The 19,708-nt window shown below is 43.3% G+C and overlaps 2 protein-coding genes across 3 annotated transcripts; both read left to right on the plus strand.

Moving 5' to 3' along the window:
• Positions 1-424: 424 nt before the first annotated feature.
• On the plus strand, positions 425-7,687 carry SRD5A3 (steroid 5 alpha-reductase 3). 2 transcript variants are annotated; one of them, XM_074822567.1, is made up of 5 exons: positions 425-645; positions 3,572-3,727; positions 4,147-4,337; positions 5,643-5,765; positions 6,274-7,687. In XM_074822567.1, exons 1-5 carry the CDS (start codon positions 440-442, stop codon positions 6,531-6,533), a joined length of 936 nt encoding a protein of 311 aa, XP_074678668.1. In that variant the 5' UTR covers positions 425-439; the 3' UTR covers positions 6,534-7,687. The 2 variants fall into 2 exon arrangements, with proteins under 2 accessions (XP_074678668.1, XP_074678669.1); XM_074822568.1 differs by having other exon boundaries at positions 3,572-3,711; positions 4,143-4,337.
• Positions 7,688-8,459: 772 nt separating this feature from the next.
• TMEM165 (transmembrane protein 165) lies at positions 8,460-19,035 on the plus strand. The gene is made up of 6 exons (XM_074822593.1): positions 8,460-8,748; positions 10,252-10,477; positions 12,533-12,708; positions 13,527-13,709; positions 16,534-16,639; positions 18,104-19,035. Exons 1-6 carry the CDS (start codon positions 8,584-8,586, stop codon positions 18,178-18,180), a joined length of 933 nt encoding a protein of 310 aa, XP_074678694.1. The 5' UTR covers positions 8,460-8,583; the 3' UTR covers positions 18,181-19,035.
• Positions 19,036-19,708: the final 673 nt, after the last annotated feature.

Consider the following 19,708-nt stretch of genomic DNA (forward strand, 5'->3'; position numbering starts at 1 on the left):
CAGGTGGGGTGACCCCCAAAGGGGAACCGGGTGAGCGAACGGGCAACTGCACGGGAGTTGTTCCCGGGTTACCGGGGCGGACCGCGGCCGAACTACCGGGTTTGTCTCTCCCCGGCGCTGTTAAACCTGCGGCAGCTTCCCCACCGCCTCCGACTCTGGGCGCGGAGAGGCGATGGAGGCAGCGCAAACGCGGAAAGATGCACAAGGGAACGCTACAAACACAGATCCCACCCCCCTATTTTGGCAGCCAGCTGCAGGGACAGAGTGCAGCGGCCACCGCGCCTCCGTCCCGCCGGTCTGGTCGGTGCCGCAGGGTTCCCCCGCTGCCCGCTGGGGCGGGCCCCCTTGTCCCCGAGGGCGGGAAGAGGAAGGGGAGGTGCCGCCGCCACGGCGGTAGGCGGAGCAGGCCGGGGCCGGGGCCGGGGCCGGGGCTGGGGCGATGCCGGCGGTGCTGGCCGCCGCCTGGGCCCTGCTGGCCGCCGCCTTCCTGGCCGCGCTGCTGGTGCTGCGGCGGCAGCAGGCCCCGGCGCGGCGGCCCGGCGGCGGCATCTCCGGCCTCTTCCAGGATCTCCTCCGCTACGGGAAGACGAAGAGCGGCGGCGGGCAGCGCCCGGCCTGGCTGCGCCGGCTCCAGGTGCCCAAGAGGTGAGGGCGGGCTGGGGGGCGAGGCCGGCCCCTGCCGCCGTGCCAGGCCCTGGGGCGCGGCGGGCCCTGCGGCACGGCGGCACGGGAGGAACTGTAGATGCATTTCGGTTAATTCAACTGAAGATGTAGAAAATATGCAGACAGCTTTGCGTATTTTTATTTGGGCTCGTGGGGGTTTTTTTGGTGGTTTTTTTTTGTTTGTTTGTTTGTTTGTTTGTTTTCCCAGAAGTGTTATTCTGCTTGTACGGGTGGGGAACTGAGGAGCATAGAGACCGCGATCATACAGAGTCTATATATTCCAAATTGGAACAAAAGCCTAATCCCTCCAATCCCAGTCCCATGCAGTATCTGCAAAACAAACCTTCTGGCAAGACTCGGGTGAGAGACCTGGGAATACGGATTCCTGAGTGTTAACTGTGACTGTGCAAATATACTGCAGCTTTACTGTCTTAAACCGATTCTCAGTTGTCATCTCCTTTCTTCAAGGTTTCTTTTTAAAATGTGACTTAGGATACTACTAGCAGCATGTTAACACAACGATCTGGACCCAGCATAAACAGTCTCTAATAAGGCAAAAGAACCACTGCATTACTGAAACACATCTCTTAATAGGTGTTTAATAGGACGAAAGAGAGGGGAAAAAAACATTTACAGCTTTCTATACGTTACTGGTATTTCATCGGTTTTGATCAGCCAAGATTCACGACTAGAACTAGCCTTTGACTTGAACATAGGCATGACAGGATCTTGCAAGGCCAGCAGGACAGGACCACGAGGCTACTTAACCCAAATATCAGATCACCTCTAATGTAATGATCTTGCTATCACTGTCACATTTTATACACATAACTTTCAAACCAAGTGTTTAAAAAGAGTTTTATGACACAGCATGTTATTCATGGAAAGTTTGTAATGTAGTATCTTGGTTATCAGGCTTCTGGTTACAGAAAATACCCAGGGATGTGTTTAAGTTATGTGGTACCCTTGGTGAAAATAAGGGCTCATAAAGGCTTTGTCTTAATTTCAGTGTGCTGCAAAATGGCATGTTCTTAAGGTAGGTTCTTGTTTGAGTTGAGCTTTCTCCAACAGAAGTTTCCCGCCACCCCTTAGGAAAGATGGTGTCTGAAGAATGTGGCTTTTTCAGGGAATTGGTCTCGAGCTCTCAACATTTAGAAAGTGATTCTGTTACTTGAGTAGTTAGTGAACCCATAACCGTGCTAGCTGAAAGAAGAGAGAAGACCCTGAAGGTAACAGTTGAGGCATTTTCTGTTTCTATTCATCTGCATCTTCTTTCCAAACAAGCACTGTATTTTCACTAGCCTGGGCTTGTTTTTAACTTTGCTATTCCATCTTGTCAAATGTTATGATTCATTTTGGGCTTGTTTGGCAAATGGTGAACATTCCTCTCCTCGAGGGATGACGCATGTACTTAACTGCAGTGCTGGATTGCTCTGTAGGTCAGATACATCCTCAGCATAATCAGGATTGCTGAAAGCAATGGGATATGGGAGCGTATCTCTGCTAAGTTGTCAGGGCTTGTTTGTGCTGGTAGCAAAAAGCAACACGTGTGAAGAAAGTTCCCTGGTGAGTGATGAGACAGAATTCTATTGAGTAACAGGACAGCAGGGAAAGCTTGAAACTTGGAGATGGTGATAAGTTTTTATCAATATACAAGTTCTATTTGTTCTCTAAGCAGAAGATGAGGGAGAGGGGCAAAATTTTACTTCTGTTGCAAATTAGCAGAGCGAGTGTTGCTGTCTCTGCTTGGTAGAAGAAACCAAGGAGGAGAAGTGATCATCTGAAGGGATTACCAACTGCTAATGGGCAAGGTGCTCTGGAGCATGGCAGGGATGCTCGCTATCTCTGTGGTTCTGACTTGGCCTTTGTATTGCTGTTGAACCCGAGCTGCTCTGGGAGGGGATCACTTTATTTGGTTTCACTAAGTAAGGGTGTTGTACCCCTACACTCCCCCAGAAGAAAAGTTTGCATGTTCCAGAGAGATACGGTCTTCCCTGACTGTACAGTTACATCCTGGTTTTGTACCAATAGTTACATTGTCAAGACAAGGCCATCGGCACCTTCCCATGGTACCTATTTAATCTCTTTGCAGGTGTTTCCAGAGGTCCTGGTTTTTATTCATAGCCGGAAGGACTTCTAGTTTTAAAAGCAAAAGGAAGTACTGGATCACCTAGTTTGAGCTGGATATCGTAGGCTGTTTAACTCATCAGGTTACCCGTCCTGACTGTAATGTCTTGCATTTCAGTAATGCATAATGTGCTTTTATAAGTGCATTATGGGTCTGGGGGATTCTTTGTTTTCTTCAAAAGAACGTGCGATCTTGCCTTGTAATCACCCAGTGGTATTGGTGGTCTCTCATTTTTTTCTGTATGACTGTTGCAGACCTTGAATTTGCAGAGGGACGAGATATTTTAGTGTACAGTGAGTAATTACTTCTGGGTGCCTTTTACTGTCTGCATTTGTCACTTATGAACTTTAACATGTCATGTAATGCATGCACTAGAACTGAGGAAAGTGGGAGTGCTGCTAGGTGCAACAGCCTGGAAATGCCCAGAAGATTAATTTGGATGTGCTTTCAGTGGTGTAACAACAAAAAAGTTGTGCACATCATGATTAATTGTAAGCATTGAGGAATACCTTTGCAATGTGTCGTTTATGCTTTCTTCTCTTCAGTGCAGCTATGGTTAGTAAGGTAAGCTAAATTAGAGGTTATTCCAGGCAGCATTTTGCTGGAGGAAGAAGGCATTGGGGTTATTCCTGCTTGGTACCACTGGAGTCCTGAGTCCTCTGCTTACTGACGCGGGGACCAGAAGGGAATGTACTCACCACCAGGCAAGCATGGCCTGCAGCTACATTTCCAACTAAGGAACAATGACAACATTAATGAAGACCCTTTTTTTTCCCACAGGTGGTTTACTCACTTCTATGTGGTTTCTGTGCTCTGGAATGGCTTTCTGCTGATCTGGCTTTTTCGAGCCGAGTTCCTCAGAGGGTCGCTCCCATCATGGATTCAGCACGTGCACCATGCTCCTGGCAGAGATTCTCAGAGTGAGGACACTGGCAAGTATTCCGGCTATTATGATGCAGCCATATAAATATTAGAAAGGTGCACTGCCATCCTGTGCTGAATTTGTATTCTTCAAGTGTTACTTGATTAGCTGCTTTTAAACTAGGCTTCAAGTGACTTTCTGGAATACCAAGTCCTTTTGTTATTATTCAAGGTAGAAATTATTCTAATTTATGGATATGATGGCTTTCATCAGCCCTTTTAGCAGAAAGGGCCATTAGCACCTTCTAGAAGTAATCTTACTGTGGTCAGCAGTGCCTCACATGTACCAATATTTTCCCCAGTGCTCAGTTAATTTAAAATGAGGGTAAAATTTTGCTGTGGGGAAGGGAAGAAATAGCCTTTTTGAAGCACTGTCAGGATTAAATTGTTTCTATCTGTCTCAAAGTTGCTATTTTTTATCTGCAAGCAGATAGTGAGCACTTCTCTGCGCTTCTAGTTCTCCTGCTGCTTTGGCTGCATAGCTGTCGAAGACTTGCAGAATGCCTCTGGACCAGTGTGTTTTCCAATGGCGTCATTCATATTGTGCAGTATTGCTTTGGACTTGGTTACTACATTGCCGTTGGCTCAACTGTGCTATGTCAAGTGCCTACTGACGTCAGGAATGGTAAATACCTGCTTAGTTATTACCAAAGATGCAGTTTTGCTCCCATTTGTTTCCATCGCGGAAAGTGGTTTCATAGAGGGCTGCTTGTGTGAGAAGTGTGTTAACTCATGAGACATAAAAATACTTACTGGCATAGTTGAAAGTAACTATGTTTCAGTATATCACATAATCAACCAGCATTATACAGAAACACAGACAGACTTTCATGTTAACAATCCCTGTTATTTCCTGAAAGACATCTCCCATAGATACTTTCGTGATCATTACCGATCGGTTTTGTATTAAGATACATATGCTCTGTGAAGGACAGTAATAGTTATGAGATCTCAAATGCTAGTACACAACTTCAGTTATCAAACTGGAGTTTGTTTTTTTGTTGTAAGCTTTCCTGTAAGGTCAGTCTACAAGGCTGCCCTGGCCACCTCCTTTGTTTTCCACTGAGAACTTGCCACTGCTCTGCCTTACATCAGTCAGTCTCTTCTTTCCCTCAGTACTATAATGTCTCCATTACTACATCAGAAATTTAAATTATGTGACTTGTTTCTGCCAACACATTCCACTGAGTCTCACAACTGAGCTGTTATTCCCCTGCACAGATGAACCATGAGCTGGTTGTAGCACTTCTTCCGTAACTAATTTTTGTGGGGTGGTCATTACCAAGTATGTAACTTCAGTGAAGTTTTTAACCACTTCCAAACACATCAGTGATTTTTTTTTTAAAAGAACCTTCAGATCTCCTATATGTAGATAAAGCCTTTTTCTTTCTTTCTGGACCTGTCTTCTACCTTTCACATCTTGTAGGTTCTTGGAGTTGGCGTATTGGTTCGTACATTGGAAATCATCCTTAATACAATTAACTTCTTTTTAAGGCTTAAGTGGTTCACAGTGTGCCTGTGTGTGTGTAGGTGTATATATGTATCTCACTTACTGTGAATGCAACAAACAACTGTGTACTTCTATGTTGACCTGAGCTGTGACAACATCATTGATTAGGATAATAAGAATTACAAACACCATTGAATAGTGAGGTCTTAGACTATCAATTATGTATCGGTCGTACATCATGCTGTACCTCAAGCTACTGGATTAAAAACTAGATATTTTTAGTATAGAGCGGTTAAGGGAAATGAACTACCAGCTGAGCATTTAAGTGATGCAGGATTTAAAAGCAGCTTTAAAGGTGTTAGAGGCTCACTACTAGAATTTTGTAAGACAGTAACATTTTGAAAATGTGTACGATTTTTGGGATGATGCTTAGGAAGGTGTTTGCCGGCTATATATATTAATGAAACATCTTTCATTCAGGAAAAGAGCTTTCTGTGCAGATCTGCTGGTATCACGTTGTAGGAGTTACAATGTACATTTGGGCCTCTCTTCACCAACACAGATGTCTTGTGATTCTAGCTAACCTTAGAAAAAGTAAATCAGGTAAGATGTTTCATTTCTGCCAACCATTTCCTTAAGTAATTTTTTCCTTTCATTAGGCTTCTGTAGCTTAACCTTAGAACATGAGTATTTTTCAGTTCCTGTAATGTGGTGCTCTCTCTAAGACTTTCAGTAAATGAGGCTGTTGGAAAAGAGATTGGATGGCTGAATAGGGGGAATGTGTATCTGTATGTATAGTTTTATAGAACTTAAAATGAAGGTCTGGCTTCTAGTGTCTAAAGAGCAGACACGTGCTAATGCTTAGGACTTGTGCCACTCCTCAGGAACCTCACTTCTGTCTCCATGTGGGCTAAAAATAGGTTTCCGTACTCTGTATTTGCACAAACAGCCAGAGGTGACATCTTATTTCATTAAGAAGTGCAAAGCTGCCAGATCAGATGGAGGTGGATGATGATGATAACTCTAATGAGCATGTTGTTCTGTAATTGTGACTAGAAAAGTTTGTTTAATGAATATTGTTCTGAACTAATTTCTTTCTGTTTGCTTGCAGGAAAGGTCATAAGTCTGAGCCACAGTATACCTTTCGGAGACTGGTTTGAGACAGTTTCTTGCCCTCATTATTTTGCAGAGCTCCTCATATATGTGTCTATGGCCATCACGCTTGGATTTCACAATGTGATGTGGTGGTGTGTAGTGATGTGTGTTCTTTTTAACCAGGCGCTGGCTGCTGTTTTGAGTCATGAGTTCTATCAGAAAAACTTCAGCTCCTACCCAAAGCATCGAAAAGCATTTATACCATTTGTTTTTTAACAAATGCTATTTCTTTTAAAGCATCTTTAGTGCAAACTGGGAAATGTTTTTTAGAAGGGAATAAGAGATATACAGTTTATTAAAGCTGAGGTAAAATCACACATTTTATCCCAATTCTAGCTTAAAAGCTCATAATTTTAATGATAATCTCCTCTGTGTTACCAGTTTATGTGGGGCAATGCAAGGTCTCTGCATATCATATAAGCTAAAAAAAGATTTACTGAAGACCTTAATTCAAACTGAAAAGATGCTAATTGGCTCTTTTCTGGTTTATAATTATATCTTAAGTGTAAAACGCTTGCTGTTGTGTAGCAAGCCCAAATAGAAATACGTGAAAACTGTAGTGAAAGGAGGGCGCAGGGAATCATTTGAACTACTGTATTTTATGCCTCGTCTAATATTTAAGCATATTTTTTCCTAGTCTCTTTTATTTGAATCACTTCAGAGGGAGGAAAACTGTGTATCGTCTTTCTGTGCTTCCCTGTTGATAATTAAAACCAGCCACTGCTTTATAACTGCAAGCACAAAAACTGGTGGAGAAAGCTGCGGTGGAGGAATGACTCATGCTCAGCAGTGGAGATAAACAGACCCATTCTCTGCATTATCTCTTCTGCACCAAACTGTTTTCATTCATTGATGAAAACTCCTTGTTTATCCCTGAAATGGGGAAATCATGGAAGGTTCTCTGCCTAGAGAGACAGTAGAAGAGAATTTGCAGAAAATCAATGGTTTTGGTTATGGTTCAGTCACCCTTACAGTGCGTTATTGGAATCCCTTGTGGGTCAGAGGGGGCAGTTATGCAGGATGACTGTAACCACAACTACACTTTTTTTAAACAGCCTGTGAGAGCAGATGTAATGAACTGCCAAGGCAGAGAACAGACGGAAACCAGTACCTGACAAACATTGCAAAGAAATTCTTTACAAGGGTGATGATGTCACTCAGCACAGGGATTTTTTTGCACTTAACCATTGAGTATTTTGACCCTTTTACTGATCATGGAGTGAATGATCAGTTTGCGTGATGTAGCGTATGGATGCTGGTATTCCAGTGTGTTTTCTTACATGCGTATAATATTTTGTATATGAGAATAATTTTTATATACTGAAGTATATCTTATGAATGATCTAATTAAAAGAGTTTATTACACCTTCTGTTTCTGTTTTGTATAATTTTTCGAAATTGAGCTCTGTGTTTGCAAAACATGAGCAATTACTTTGCACAGAAAGTTGTGCCTCTTCTGCCTCTCGCAACCTCCATTGACACGTCCGTGGCCTCGGTTCACCATAACATTCAGAAACAACCCTGTCTCGAGACCGCATCTTTTAATTTTTTTCATTTTTTTTAAGTGATTCTCGGGAGGCTCCTTGAGCCTGCCTCCAAGCGTCCCCCTGTTTTACTAACGTCCTGTTTACTAGACTGTGAATTGCTTCTCAGGGAGCACATTCCTGTCCTTGCCCTGGGGAGAGCACGGGGGTGCACGGCTCTCCTCGGGTCACGCATACCCAGAGCGCTGCTTCGTACCTGGGTTTTTAGAGACCTGGCCTGTGCCCAGGCCCTTCCCATACAATGTTTTTGCCTTCTGACGCAGCCGCTTCGCTTCCCGTCCCTCGGCGCCCTTTCCCTGCCCGCAGGCAACTCCGAGCGGAGGCGGGACGCGCTTCGACCCGCCCGCTCCCCCGGGAAAGCCGCACAGCCGCCCTGCCCCGCCCCGCCCGACGCCGGGAGCCGGAGAAGGGGGTAGAAGCCACCGCCTGGGTCTCCCCCTCGGGGCCGCGGCGCTGCCCCGGCCGCAGCGGGACCCGCATGGGACGCCGACGGGCCGCCAGCCCCTACCCGCTGCGGAGGGCGGGGCGTCCGCCCGCGGCGGCCGCAGCCAATCAGCGCGGCGCGGCGCGGCCCCGCCCCCCGGGCCGGGCCGCTGCAGGAAGCGGTCGGGGGACGGTTGCGGGGCCGCGCGGCTGGGGCGCTGCGGGCAGGGCGGTGACGCGGCGCCTTTAAGAGGGGCCTCGTGCCCTGCCGGCCCCCCGCAGCACAGCGCTCGGCCGCCATGGGCTCCCCGCCGCTCCCCCGGGCCGCCGCGCTGCTGTTGGCCGCGGCGCTGCTGCTGCTGGCGGCCCCGGCGGGGCTGCGGGCCGCTCCGGAGGAAGAGCCCGCCAGGAAGAAGGAGCCACCGCCGCCGCCGGCGGCGCAGGGAGCCGAACCGCGGGCTGAGGTGAGGCGAGGCGGGGCCGGGCCGGGCCGCGCCGGCTGCCTGTACAACCCTCCCCTCCCTCAGCCGGGCCGCGGCGGCGGGAGCGGCCCAGTCGCCCCCCACGGCAGCTCTCAGCCGGCGAGGCGGGCCTGGCCTGCAGGACGCCTGGCCGTTCGGAGGCCGTCGGAGTCCGAAATTCCTCTCTTTAGCAGAAAAAGGGAAAGCTGCAGGGCCACCTTAAAAGGCGGCTTTCCCTTTTTCTGCTAAAGAGGGGAATTTAGGTCCGACGTGAAAAATGGGCTAATGCTTTTTTTTTTCACCAGGTAAATATTGTCGTGCACCACTTGCTTGCATGCTGAGGGGGGAACCCACCTCTCCAGGTGCTCCTCACAGAAGCAGATGAAAGCACGCTTTGTTGTGACTCAAAACCTGCTAGTTTTTCCTGAATATTTAAGATTAATTTATTTGTGTTCAAACTTTTTAAATGCTCTTCTCGGTTAGGGGATTCAGTGACAGGTGATTGCACGGAGGGATGAAAAAATCATTAACATATGGCTTGATGTAGCATGTAGAGCATACTAAGTTTTAAATACCAAAACCAAAAATTACAGCGCTGCTAAAGGTGAAGGAACTCTGGGAAGTCACTGTCAATCATATAGAGCATGGAAACTTTTGAATACCAACAGCAAAAACTTACAGCACTGCTGAAAGTGGAATGCCGGGAAGCTGCTGTTAAAACACGTTGCAGTCTGTCTCTGCTGGTAGATGTGCTGAAACAAGCTTGCTTAGCCATCTCCGGTCAAGCATGTGAACATCGACATCCATGTTTTGGGTCTTGCTTTTGATTGTAGATATCTTAATCTCTGTAAAAGCAAACACTTCGGTGAGTAAGTGAGATCTGGAATGTGCAGGTCCGGTTTGACCACTGGAAAGTCTTAAAGCTACTTTCCAACAACAGCATGTACAAAAAAAAGCTGATGAAAACTTGTGCAAAATTCTAACGTGGCTGAGATGCAAAGATTTTGCAAGGCAAGAAAGTGATTCTGACCATTTTTGAAAGGACTTTGTATTTCTCCTGAGGTATCCTAATCACCCAATTTTACTTTGAAGAATTTAATTCTTAATACTTATATCAGAAAATTGCTTGTTTGGTTAAGGTCATAAAGTAAATGGCCAGGGATTATAAATACAGAAATATTAGAGCTGAACTAAAGCAGCTTTCCCCATGTTTTGTTGTAATAGTGGTTCTCATGTTCTGGTGATAGCGTGCATGGTAAAGTACTACTTTAATCAATGCGTGAGCTGATCTTCCTGCAAAGTGCCTAACTAGCAATTTGAGGTAGGTGGCAGCCAGTAACGAGTTAATGATCATTAATGCTGCGTGAGAGGTGTATACTTAAATGTCACGCTACGCAGTATGGTATGACAGGAGAAATATGAGCCTCGGTACTTCTGTGAACTAACTATTCAAGCCTAATTAACTAGGGAGTTTTTTGTGTTTTTTTTTTTCCCGTCCTCTTACAGAAGGGGTCCTCGCAGGTTGCTCCAGTTCACATTGTCAGTGAAGAGTCAGCTGACAAGACTAATTTGGGCTTTATTCATGCGTTTGTGGCTGCTATATCGGTCATCATCGTATCAGAACTGGGGGACAAGACCTTCTTCATTGCAGCCATCATGGCAATGCGGTACAACCGTTTGACTGTACTGGCTGGTGCTATGCTTGCCTTGGGACTGATGACATGTTTATCAGGTTAGCACTCTTTTCATTTTGTTTCATCTCTTAAAGTGTTCTGGGTACGTATTTATCAGTAAATCTTAATTGAAATTAAAATGAAGGTAGTAGGTATACGCAGTTTTCTGTTTTGAAGAGATTGTGAAGGCTTTCCTAGGGACCATAGCTCAGATTGAATATTTAGGCTCTTACCTCTGGTGAGGTATTTGTGCTCCCTAGGCCTCAGTATGACTTTAAGGAAGAGGAATGGAATTGGGAGCCTAAGCACTTGCTTTGATTTTTTTGGGCCACTGGTTTCCATTTTATTTATAGCTCCTGTTAAATTAGTGTGCCTAAAGGGAATGTGGGAGTGACTTCTGTTTTTTCTCCTAAGGCAAAAGATTCTTAATATGATGACAAATTTGCCTTGTCTGACTTGTATCCCTGTATGTGTAGCTCTTTGGATTTGTGCTGGGAGCTGCATGTGTGGAAGATGACGTTCTGCCACGATCGTTTGAGATGAGTGGTACTGACAGCCAAGAGGTGGGGGGGGCGGGGAAGTGAGGTGTCAGGTGGCACTTGAGGAACCTGTAGCTGTGGGTGCTTATGTAGCAATGATCATAAAATAGAGCAGCCTTCAGGTATATCAGATGCAGCATAAATTTGTTGTATGTATGCTCATTTCTAACCATGCCCATTTCAGAAATAATTGAAATAGTGTTTGTTGTTTTATATAGACTGGAAGGAGCCTTTTTTTTCTTTTCTTTTTTTCTTCTCCCCTCTCTCCACTGCCCTTGTTTTATACAAGCTGTGTCTGGAAGTTTCTGGGGGTTTTGCCCAGCTTGATTTCATGAAAACACGCTCACTTAAACTCACTAGATCCAAGTAGTCACTAGTTGGGGTCTCTTTTCAAGCTGTGCTTGACAAAATAAGCTGCCTTACGGTTCTGGTCATTTCATTATGTCTATGCTTGTATATGCAAATAATGCTAACCAAAAAAAAAAAAAGCTTTTTGTATACTTCTTTGCATTGCTCTACTTTAGTATTTTCAGTCTTTAAAAAGAAGTTTAGTTTAACTCCTGGCTTATTTAGCTGTGCAACTAATACTATTATTCATATATGTATGTGCCGTGTTTACTAATAGTACAGCTCAATTTCAGTCTCATAGTCTTACTTTTGGTAGTGGCAGTGAGGATTAATTTCCAGATTATGTGGTAATTTCTGAGTGTGGTTTTCAACTAAGAAAGTGTGTGCAAGAAAACACACATGGTAATGCGCTTCCTTTTAGCTAACTGCATGTGGAGTAAAACAACAGAAACAGTTGTGAGTGCATGGTCCAAGCAGCCTTGAATGTTAGGTGTGGGATTTTAATTACCTCTCATTTATACAGGCCTTTTTTGTCCAAAAACACTTAACTAGTGTTACTTTGTGAAGAAGTAAGTACTTTGTCCTGGATACCTATTTCTTCTTATTTGAGAACTAGTTTTGACTTAGTTTGATCGTCCTCAATGCATGTAAAAGTAGATGCACTGTGGAGGTAGCTTTTTGGTGTTTGAGTGGGATCAGAGCTTTTAAAGTAAAGGAAGATCAAAGCTGGTCACGTGTGTTTGGGGGGAGTGTGGGAGAAGAGGGAATAGTAATGTGCAGGTATTTGCACTTGGCAAAAGAAGACAGACGTGGATTCACACAGCTGGATGATTTGTGGGTATGTCTAGTAGATTTAACTTGTAGAAAATCTTACTCTAACTTTATCTGATAAAGTAAATTTTTGGAAAGAGATGCCAATTCCATTTTTATATATGAAACTGGACTGGCTTTTGGGAATAGCAGCACATCACCTTTGCCTGGTGTGCCTTGTCTGTGTTAATGGACTTCAGTCTCTGGCATGACCAGTAATGGTTGGAGTTTCTGGAGTGTCATTATCTTGCAAAAAAAATCAAAAGAAAATTATATAAAACTAACAAAAGACGCAATATTTATTTATCAGTGGATATTTGAATTGCAGACTTTGATGGCAAGCATTTCTTAGATGTGGGAAAAACAATTACGATCCTCATGCTTATTTTTTAAATGACACATTTGTTTTCTTTTCAGTTTTGTTTGGCTATGCCACCACAGTTATTCCTCGTGTGTACACATACTATGTATCAACAGCACTGTTTGCAATTTTTGGCATCCGAATGCTTCGTGAAGGCTTGAAAATGAGTCCAGATGAGGGTCAGGAAGAGCTGGAGGAAGTTCAAGCAGAAATTAAAAAAAAAGATGAGGAAGTAAGTCATAAACTTTCTGTGGATTATAGCTGATGAAATAGTTACAGCCGTGAAGCTGCAGAACGGCGCTGTTGTGTTTGGGGTGTTCAGCTGTGTCTGTGATTGATAATCTGACACAGAAAACGGGTGGTAAATGGGACAGAAGGGGCTGTTTCAACAGGTGATTTCAGTTCTGTGGCAAGCCTGGCTTCTCAGGAGAAAGGGAATTTTCTCCATAGAGTGGAGTTTTTTGGTTAGTTTGGTTTTTTAAAATGCATTACCGGCAGAGAGGACATCAACGGTTTACTCTTGCCTCTGCTTTTATTTCTTCTTATGGTCAGGCAGATTAATGCTGAGGTATACAGGGTTGCAGCAAAGTTCTGTGTTAGAATAACTTCCTAAATATACTGACCCACTCCTAAGGAATAGTGTAGAGTATTAATCTTATTTCTTTTAAGATTTTCTTTTCATTAATTTTATCAAATGCACCACTTGGGAAGAGGGGGATCCCTGCTTTAAAAATAGGAGGAAATCTGTGGTTAAAAACCAGGTGTCATTCCTACTGAAAGTGCTGTGTCAGTGCAAACAGTACAAGATAGACAATAACTGGAGGTTAGAGGTGATTACAAGTCTATATATGTGTGTGTATATATGTAGCTAGTTTTTTTAAATTATGTCTAATATAAATAATACATTGATAATGCAGCAGTCGGTGGCAAATACTGTTCCAGATACTAAATGACTAGCTTTACTGTTTAAATATTTCATTTGGGTTGTTTAGATGACATTTCTAATGTTATGGTTGGTTGTTGTTTTGCTTTTTTTTCCCTTCTTCACAGCTTCAGAGAACTAAACTGTTAAATGGGCCAGGAGATGTGGAATCAGGGCCAGGCACCACTATACCTCAGAAGAAGTGGCTACATTTTATTTCTCCAATCTTTGTTCAAGCTTTTACTTTAACGTTTTTAGCAGAATGGGGTGATCGTTCCCAATTAACAACCATAGTCTTGGCTGCCAGAGAGGTGAGTTTTGCGGAATGCCCACTGTTCTTCTGCCCTTTTTGGGTTGCCTACAGAGAAGTGGGAGAGACAAAATACTCTTGGAGGAGGTATCAGACCCCTGCTGCCTTGCTGTGCCTTACTTAGGGTTACAGCTGTGCCAAGACCTGAAAATAAATGCACTGAAGCCCTGTGTAGTGTGAAAACTATTGTTACATGGTTGGGACTACACAGGCATTTCTGGAAATAGTTGGTTTATACCATGCATCTGAATACAGTTGTTTTTTGTTACAGAACAGATATTTCTTTGATCTGTGTGGTCATACAGTTTTAACACAGAGCTTTGAAAAGAGACCTTCATCCCAGCAAACTCACAGCTGTTAAAAAGATACCTCTTTTTTAAAATCTAAGTGAATATGGTATAGTGTATAGAACTAAAATAAACTCTAAACTGCTGTGCAGTAAGTAATACTGTAAATGAAATTATATTCAGCATGATGATTGGAATGTATATAACTATTATATTTAAAGGAAAATTAAGGTTTATAGTCAGCCTTTTAATAAACATAAGTATCTTGCCTGTGCTTTTTCATGCATTGAGATAATTTACATTTTTTTCACTAGGACTCATGCTTCCTTCAGTGCACTTTCAGACCTTCCCTAGGGATAAATCAGGGCTGTGTAATGAAGGAGGTATAATCTGTAGGAACCTCTTGTCTTTATTACAGTATAGGGAAAGTGCTTAGAGCTAACAAGGCTGGGAACAGCAGGATGAGAGGATGATCTCATTGTTCAGGCAGTTATGTGCCATCTTGGAAAATGAGGAATCATTACTGCCTCTGCTCAAGCTTTTATATGATGCTGGGCAAGTTGCTTAAGCCCATCTTTTCACAGGTGATGGCTGACTTCTGGTTTGCATTTTCTGAGGGTCCCATTAGGAAGTGTCCATCAGAGTCTGTGGTCTGATCTGAGCAGTGCTGAGCATTGCAACTAAAGACTGCGGGATGTTGTGCCTTTAGCAGATGAAGTGTTTGTATAAATGCTTCAGAAACAAATGCTACAAAAAATGAATTGAAGGTATCTTGATCTTGGCCTTCAAAATCAGTGAATGATTATGATCTGGATCTTTTTTCATTTTATCTGTGGGATTGTTTTATACCCCTTTTTTTCATAATATATTCATGTAAAGCCTTGTCTGTGGAGTAGTAAGATACATAGCAGGAGCATTACAGAAATGCTTTTGAGGAAAGAAGTTATCTTTATACGGAGATTTGAGCAGTGGGGTAAATCAGCTGTGACCATACATTCTTCAGTGAAAAGAAAACAAAATACTGCATGACTGTTCATTGAGTGAGTAGTGTCCATCCTGTCACAACAAACAAACAGGGCTCCTTTGGAGGGGGGGAAAAAAAGGGTGGTAATTTGGCTGTCTCAGCGCATACACCAGCAGAATGAGTTATGTCTGTCTTCTAGGTCTGAACCTAATCCGGACAGCAGTCCTTAAGAGCTTGATTTCACACCTTAATAGTTTACTGTGTATGAAAATTGTTCATCTATTTAAGGAAACAGAAAGGAAACTCCTGTAGCATCCTACTAGACTGGCTTTGCCTCAGGTGCTGTGTCTGAGCGCTTCTGCTCCTGGAGACACTCTGCTGAGGGAAGGTAACTTGTTACCTTCCAGGGATGGCTCTAGGGAATGGGGTGGGGGGTGAGATCCACCCTGTGCCTGTGGGGGCTGTGCAGGTAACTGCCGACTGCAGGGAAACAGGGATTTCTGGGAACCTTGGGTCCTGATCCTGGAGGCAAGTGTGTTCTGCTGGCACAGCCCTGCTTCCAACCTGCACTTCTTGGTAGTTTTCCTACCTGTCCTCTGCTTGGTGCTTGCCACCTTTTCTCACTGGCTGGTGGTTTTGGTTCTTTTGGCCAGTCAGTGTTGTGTTCTCTTCATACCGTATCATTTCTTAGACAGTTTTGTTGTTTGCCTGTTAGAGCAATTTCATGCATTCCTCTTGAAGCTGAAAGTCTCACTTAAAGATGTGCAGGGGACTTAACTCCACTTTCCCTCATTCGTCTTTGTACAGCAGAAAGTCATGCCTTTGTTATCAGTCATTAAAAGATCATTTTCTGTTTCTAATGCTGAAGTCTTCTGTTTTATGAGGTGTTCAACACGTATGCTGCCCTTAACTGTCTGATTTGTAAGTAGATCTGAGAAACCTCTTTACGTAGTAGAGTTGTTCATGTGAGTAGCTGCTTGTTATGCAGTGATGTGAAAGCTGTCATTGACAATAAACTTTGAAAGGAGTTTGTTATCCTCTAGACTTAAATTCTTTCATGCTTTCCTCTGGATGATTGGGGAGGCAGAGTGTAGAGCACAAGCTTGTGAAACTGGACAAAGGAGTCAGAATGTTTTAGCTGCTGAAGGCTTTAAGTTGCAGTTCATGGATTTATTTTTCTCTTTCTTTATAATTAGATTGGTGTTCTTCCAGCATACTGTGTTTCTCAACAGCTGCCACCTTCCCTCTAGAGGTTGCTTAATTGTTTAAGTACATCAGAGTGATTTCTGAATCTATATTTAACGACTTGAAGATGCTTCTTGGTTGAAACATGCCATATGCTCCTATATTAGTCAGGTTTAGATTTAAGTCTGTCTGGTGAGCTGATGTACACTGCTACTGGTCTTTAAGGCAGTGAAGGATAGCAGAGCAGAGTAAACACCAGAGAGTATCATCTGTGCTTGACAGCGTGCAACCAGGGAATCTAGGCAGTGCTCCTTCATGGCAGGAGGCTGTCATAGGACTAGTGGGTTTCCAACTGTGCTGATGCTTTCCTTCTATGTTTTTTTTCTCAGGACCCCTATGGTGTGGCAGTAGGAGGAACGGTGGGACATTGCCTGTGCACTGGTTTAGCAGTCATTGGAGGGAGAATGATAGCACAAAAAATTTCTGTTAGGACTGGTAAGCAAAACTCACTCCAACCAGGAAAATGCGTTAATGCTGGTAATGTTTGTGGTGTAAATGACTACGGGCTTGGGAACAGTGTTTCTCAAAACTTTTGGAAAAAACAAAAACCTTTTTTGAGTCTGTGTCTTCCATCCCACCTGCCTCCCTCCATCCCCCCAACCCCCCACTGTCAGCTCCCCTCACGGGGGGTGACGCTGTGCTGTTCCCAGGGCTGTGTGTCTCTCCTGCCAGGCAGAGTCTGTGCCACCACCCTGCATGGGGTGCTCCTAAGGAGTCTGGCCTTAATTGAGCTTAACAGTTCACTGACTCTGATTTAAGGAATCAAAATGGGTATTGTCACTCCAGGTTTAAAGATGGACACAGGTGAAGCACGTTTTGCTTCACTGTTAGCTAGTTTGTAGGTGACTAGAGGAAGAAAATGCAGTATTTTGAGTAGTTGGTATGTGGTGTTCAACAGTGGATAATAGAAATTCTGTGGCCATTCTGAGTGCAGACCTTAAGGTGAGCAAGAGAACTGCATACTTACAAGTTACATCAGACATATGAAAGCTTTAAAAGCTACTCTCTGGCATAAATGTGTGTTTTGGGGTTTTTGTAATCATACCTGCTAGCTGTAGCAGGAAGGACCAGTAAGGTTACATTGGGTTGTTTGTTTATCTTTAGATTAGCTTGAGGCTTGCTTCAACTCTCAATCCTGTGATGTAGTGAGATTTCTTGCTCCCAGGAAGGATTCTGTGAAGCTGCTTCAGAATATTTGTTCTGTAGTGGCAAAGGTTGTAAAAAGCCAACTTCACTGCAAAAAGTGAAATGTGCATTCTGTCGTGTTTGATTACCAAGGAAATTGGTGATGCAATGCTAATCTAACAATGATTTAATATGCTCCTAATAAGCTCTTTGAGGATCTTTGGCCACAGGAATAGCCTTATTAGGTTAGACCAAAGATCCGTCTAGCCCATTAGTTTGTTCAGAGAAGAGTAGGAGAACATACACAGTAGTGCTTTCCCGGAATACTGTCCCAGCCTCTAGCCGATTGTGGCCGCTGCAAGCAGTTAATATTTTTGATACCATCTCTTTCAATATAGTTACCTAAACTATGCAAAAAATGCTAGTTAATATGTCACTCTTAACCAATGGCTTGCTCCAGCATGAGAATATTGTATTTTCCCCATACAGCCAAATATTCAACAGCAGGTGTCAACCTCTGTTTTATAGTAGCTAAAGCAGTAAAACAAAACTTCCTTCTAAGAACCAGAATATATTCTTCTAGATGTGGTTAGACAGCAGGGTGGCATATGGGCATCGTGACACTGAGCTAGAAACAACGTCCGCTGTTTGCTGCATAAATTTTAAAGTAAGGTTATTTGGGAATCAGACATTTAAAAAAAAAAAAAATCTGTGTCATGGAAGATATTTAACTTTCAGTATCTAATTTCTTTTTGGTTTGTGTTTTCCTTTCAGTGACAATCATAGGAGGCATTGTCTTCTTAGCATTTGCATTTTCTGCACTATTTATAAGTCCAGACTCTGGTTTTTAAAATTTTTCATCACTGCAAAAGAACAAGGATTGGAAGCATCAAGCAGCTATTCTTGTGCATTTTTGTATATAATGTACAGAATTATAGTTAAACAAGCACTGAAGATGAGACACTGAACTTTTTACAGAGAATGATTCATGGGACTGACACATTTATGGACAGCTTCTGCAGTGGAGATCTGCTTATTGTCTGGTTTGTTTATTCTGTGGTGCCTGCTCCCTTGGAGGGGTTTGCGTGGTTTTCTTGCTTGCTGGACCTGGCTCAGCTGAGTTTTGAGGATCTACTCTCGTAAGTATTGAGGGTTCCTCTTTTCTTCCTCTGTTACACATGGCCACCTTCCCTGTTTCTTCAAGAGCTGATTCTTAAGGCTTCTCGAAGCAGACTGTGTCATGTTCCGTGTTGCTTAACGGAAGGTGTTAAGGAAAAAACTGCTGGCTCCCACCGCCAGGGACTTCGGTTCCAGGGTGCACCCGAGGCTGGATAATCTCAGCAACCAGAAACCTGGGAGCAGCTCCTGTACCATTGAGTGGCTGAGCCACCGACAGAGAATTTTATAAACTTAATTTAGAGGGAAAACTTCTTAATCAGGGATTTTTATCAGAAAATTGATGTGTGGTGATTAACAACCTACCGTGTTCAATATGCAATCTCTCTGGAGCTAGTATTATTTGAGGTTTTTTTTTTTTACTTTTGAGATATTAAAGTATATGAAAAGTAATAAAATGGTCCAACTTAACAATGTTCCATTCCCAGGATTGACAGCAATGGAATTCTTAGATTTAGATATGTTCCTGTTTTTCTTTTTAGGAATAGAAATGTAATCTGGAAGACCATTAATAAAGCATAGTATCTCCATTTGAGTTATTTTCAGTATTGTTTTTGGTTCCCATAATTCCTGCCACAAAGGTTTACCTAGTGATTATGTACTTAAGGTGAGGAAAGTTTACTAAATTTATTTTGGATACTGATAAATGGTGGTGTTTTAAACACCTCGAAAATGTTGACCACTGAAGATATGGGTTACAGAAATACATGCTTTTCTCTGCTCTTCAGTGATGATTTGGATTCTGAGCTAATGGCTTAAATAACCCGCTAAGATCTACTCAGTAGCAGTCTTGTAAAATAGAAGATACAGTTTCTAATATTTTGAATCTGCCTTTTACTGAAGCTGAAGTAGTATGGAGCCTTACAAACTTGACCATTCCATTTGTAGCTCACAAACTAGCTCACAAAAATTTGTAGCTCTTTCAGGTTTCTCTGCCAAGAAAACCCCTTAATGCCCCATTTCTCTCAGACTGCAGCAGCACAATGCCTGTCATGCACAGTGGTATGAAAACAGCCTGCAATTTCAGGCTCCGGGTCTAAATGTTCATGTCTTGGCCTGAAGGAAGGGTGCTGCTGACTGTACCATTGCTAATTACTAGGTCAGGCACTGCCTTGGTTTGGTGGTGTGGTTTTTTGGGTTTTTGCTGTGGGTTTTTTTTTTTTTTCCTTCTGAACCAAACATTGCAGCCAAAACCTACAGCTG

The sequence above is a fragment of the Strix aluco genome, chromosome 4 (genome assembly GCF_031877795.1).
Source record: "Strix aluco isolate bStrAlu1 chromosome 4, bStrAlu1.hap1, whole genome shotgun sequence".
NCBI lineage: Eukaryota > Metazoa > Chordata > Aves > Strigiformes > Strigidae > Strix > Strix aluco.

What these genes read in the sequence shown, in the direction of transcription:
- TMEM165 (XM_074822593.1), top strand. Translation starts at nt 8,584, where the DNA reads ATGGGCTCCCCGCCGCTCCCCCGGGCCGCCGCGCTGCTGTTGGCCGCG. An exon ending in GAGCCGAACCGCGGGCTGAG is followed by an intron (nt 8,749 to 10,251) that starts GTGAGGCGAGGC and finishes GTCCTCTTACAG; the next exon opens with AAGGGGTCCTCGCAGGTTGC. An exon ending in AAAAATTTCTGTTAGGACTG is followed by an intron (nt 16,640 to 18,103) that starts GTAAGCAAAACT and finishes TTTTCCTTTCAG; the next exon opens with TGACAATCATAGGAGGCATT.
- SRD5A3 (XM_074822567.1), top strand. Translation starts at nt 440, where the DNA reads ATGCCGGCGGTGCTGGCCGCCGCCTGGGCCCTGCTGGCCGCCGCCTTC. An exon ending in CGGCTCCAGGTGCCCAAGAG is followed by an intron (nt 646 to 3,571) that starts GTGAGGGCGGGC and finishes TTTTTCCCACAG; the next exon opens with GTGGTTTACTCACTTCTATG. An exon ending in CAGAGTGAGGACACTGGCAA is followed by an intron (nt 3,728 to 4,146) that starts GTATTCCGGCTA and finishes GCAAGCAGATAG; the next exon opens with TGAGCACTTCTCTGCGCTTC.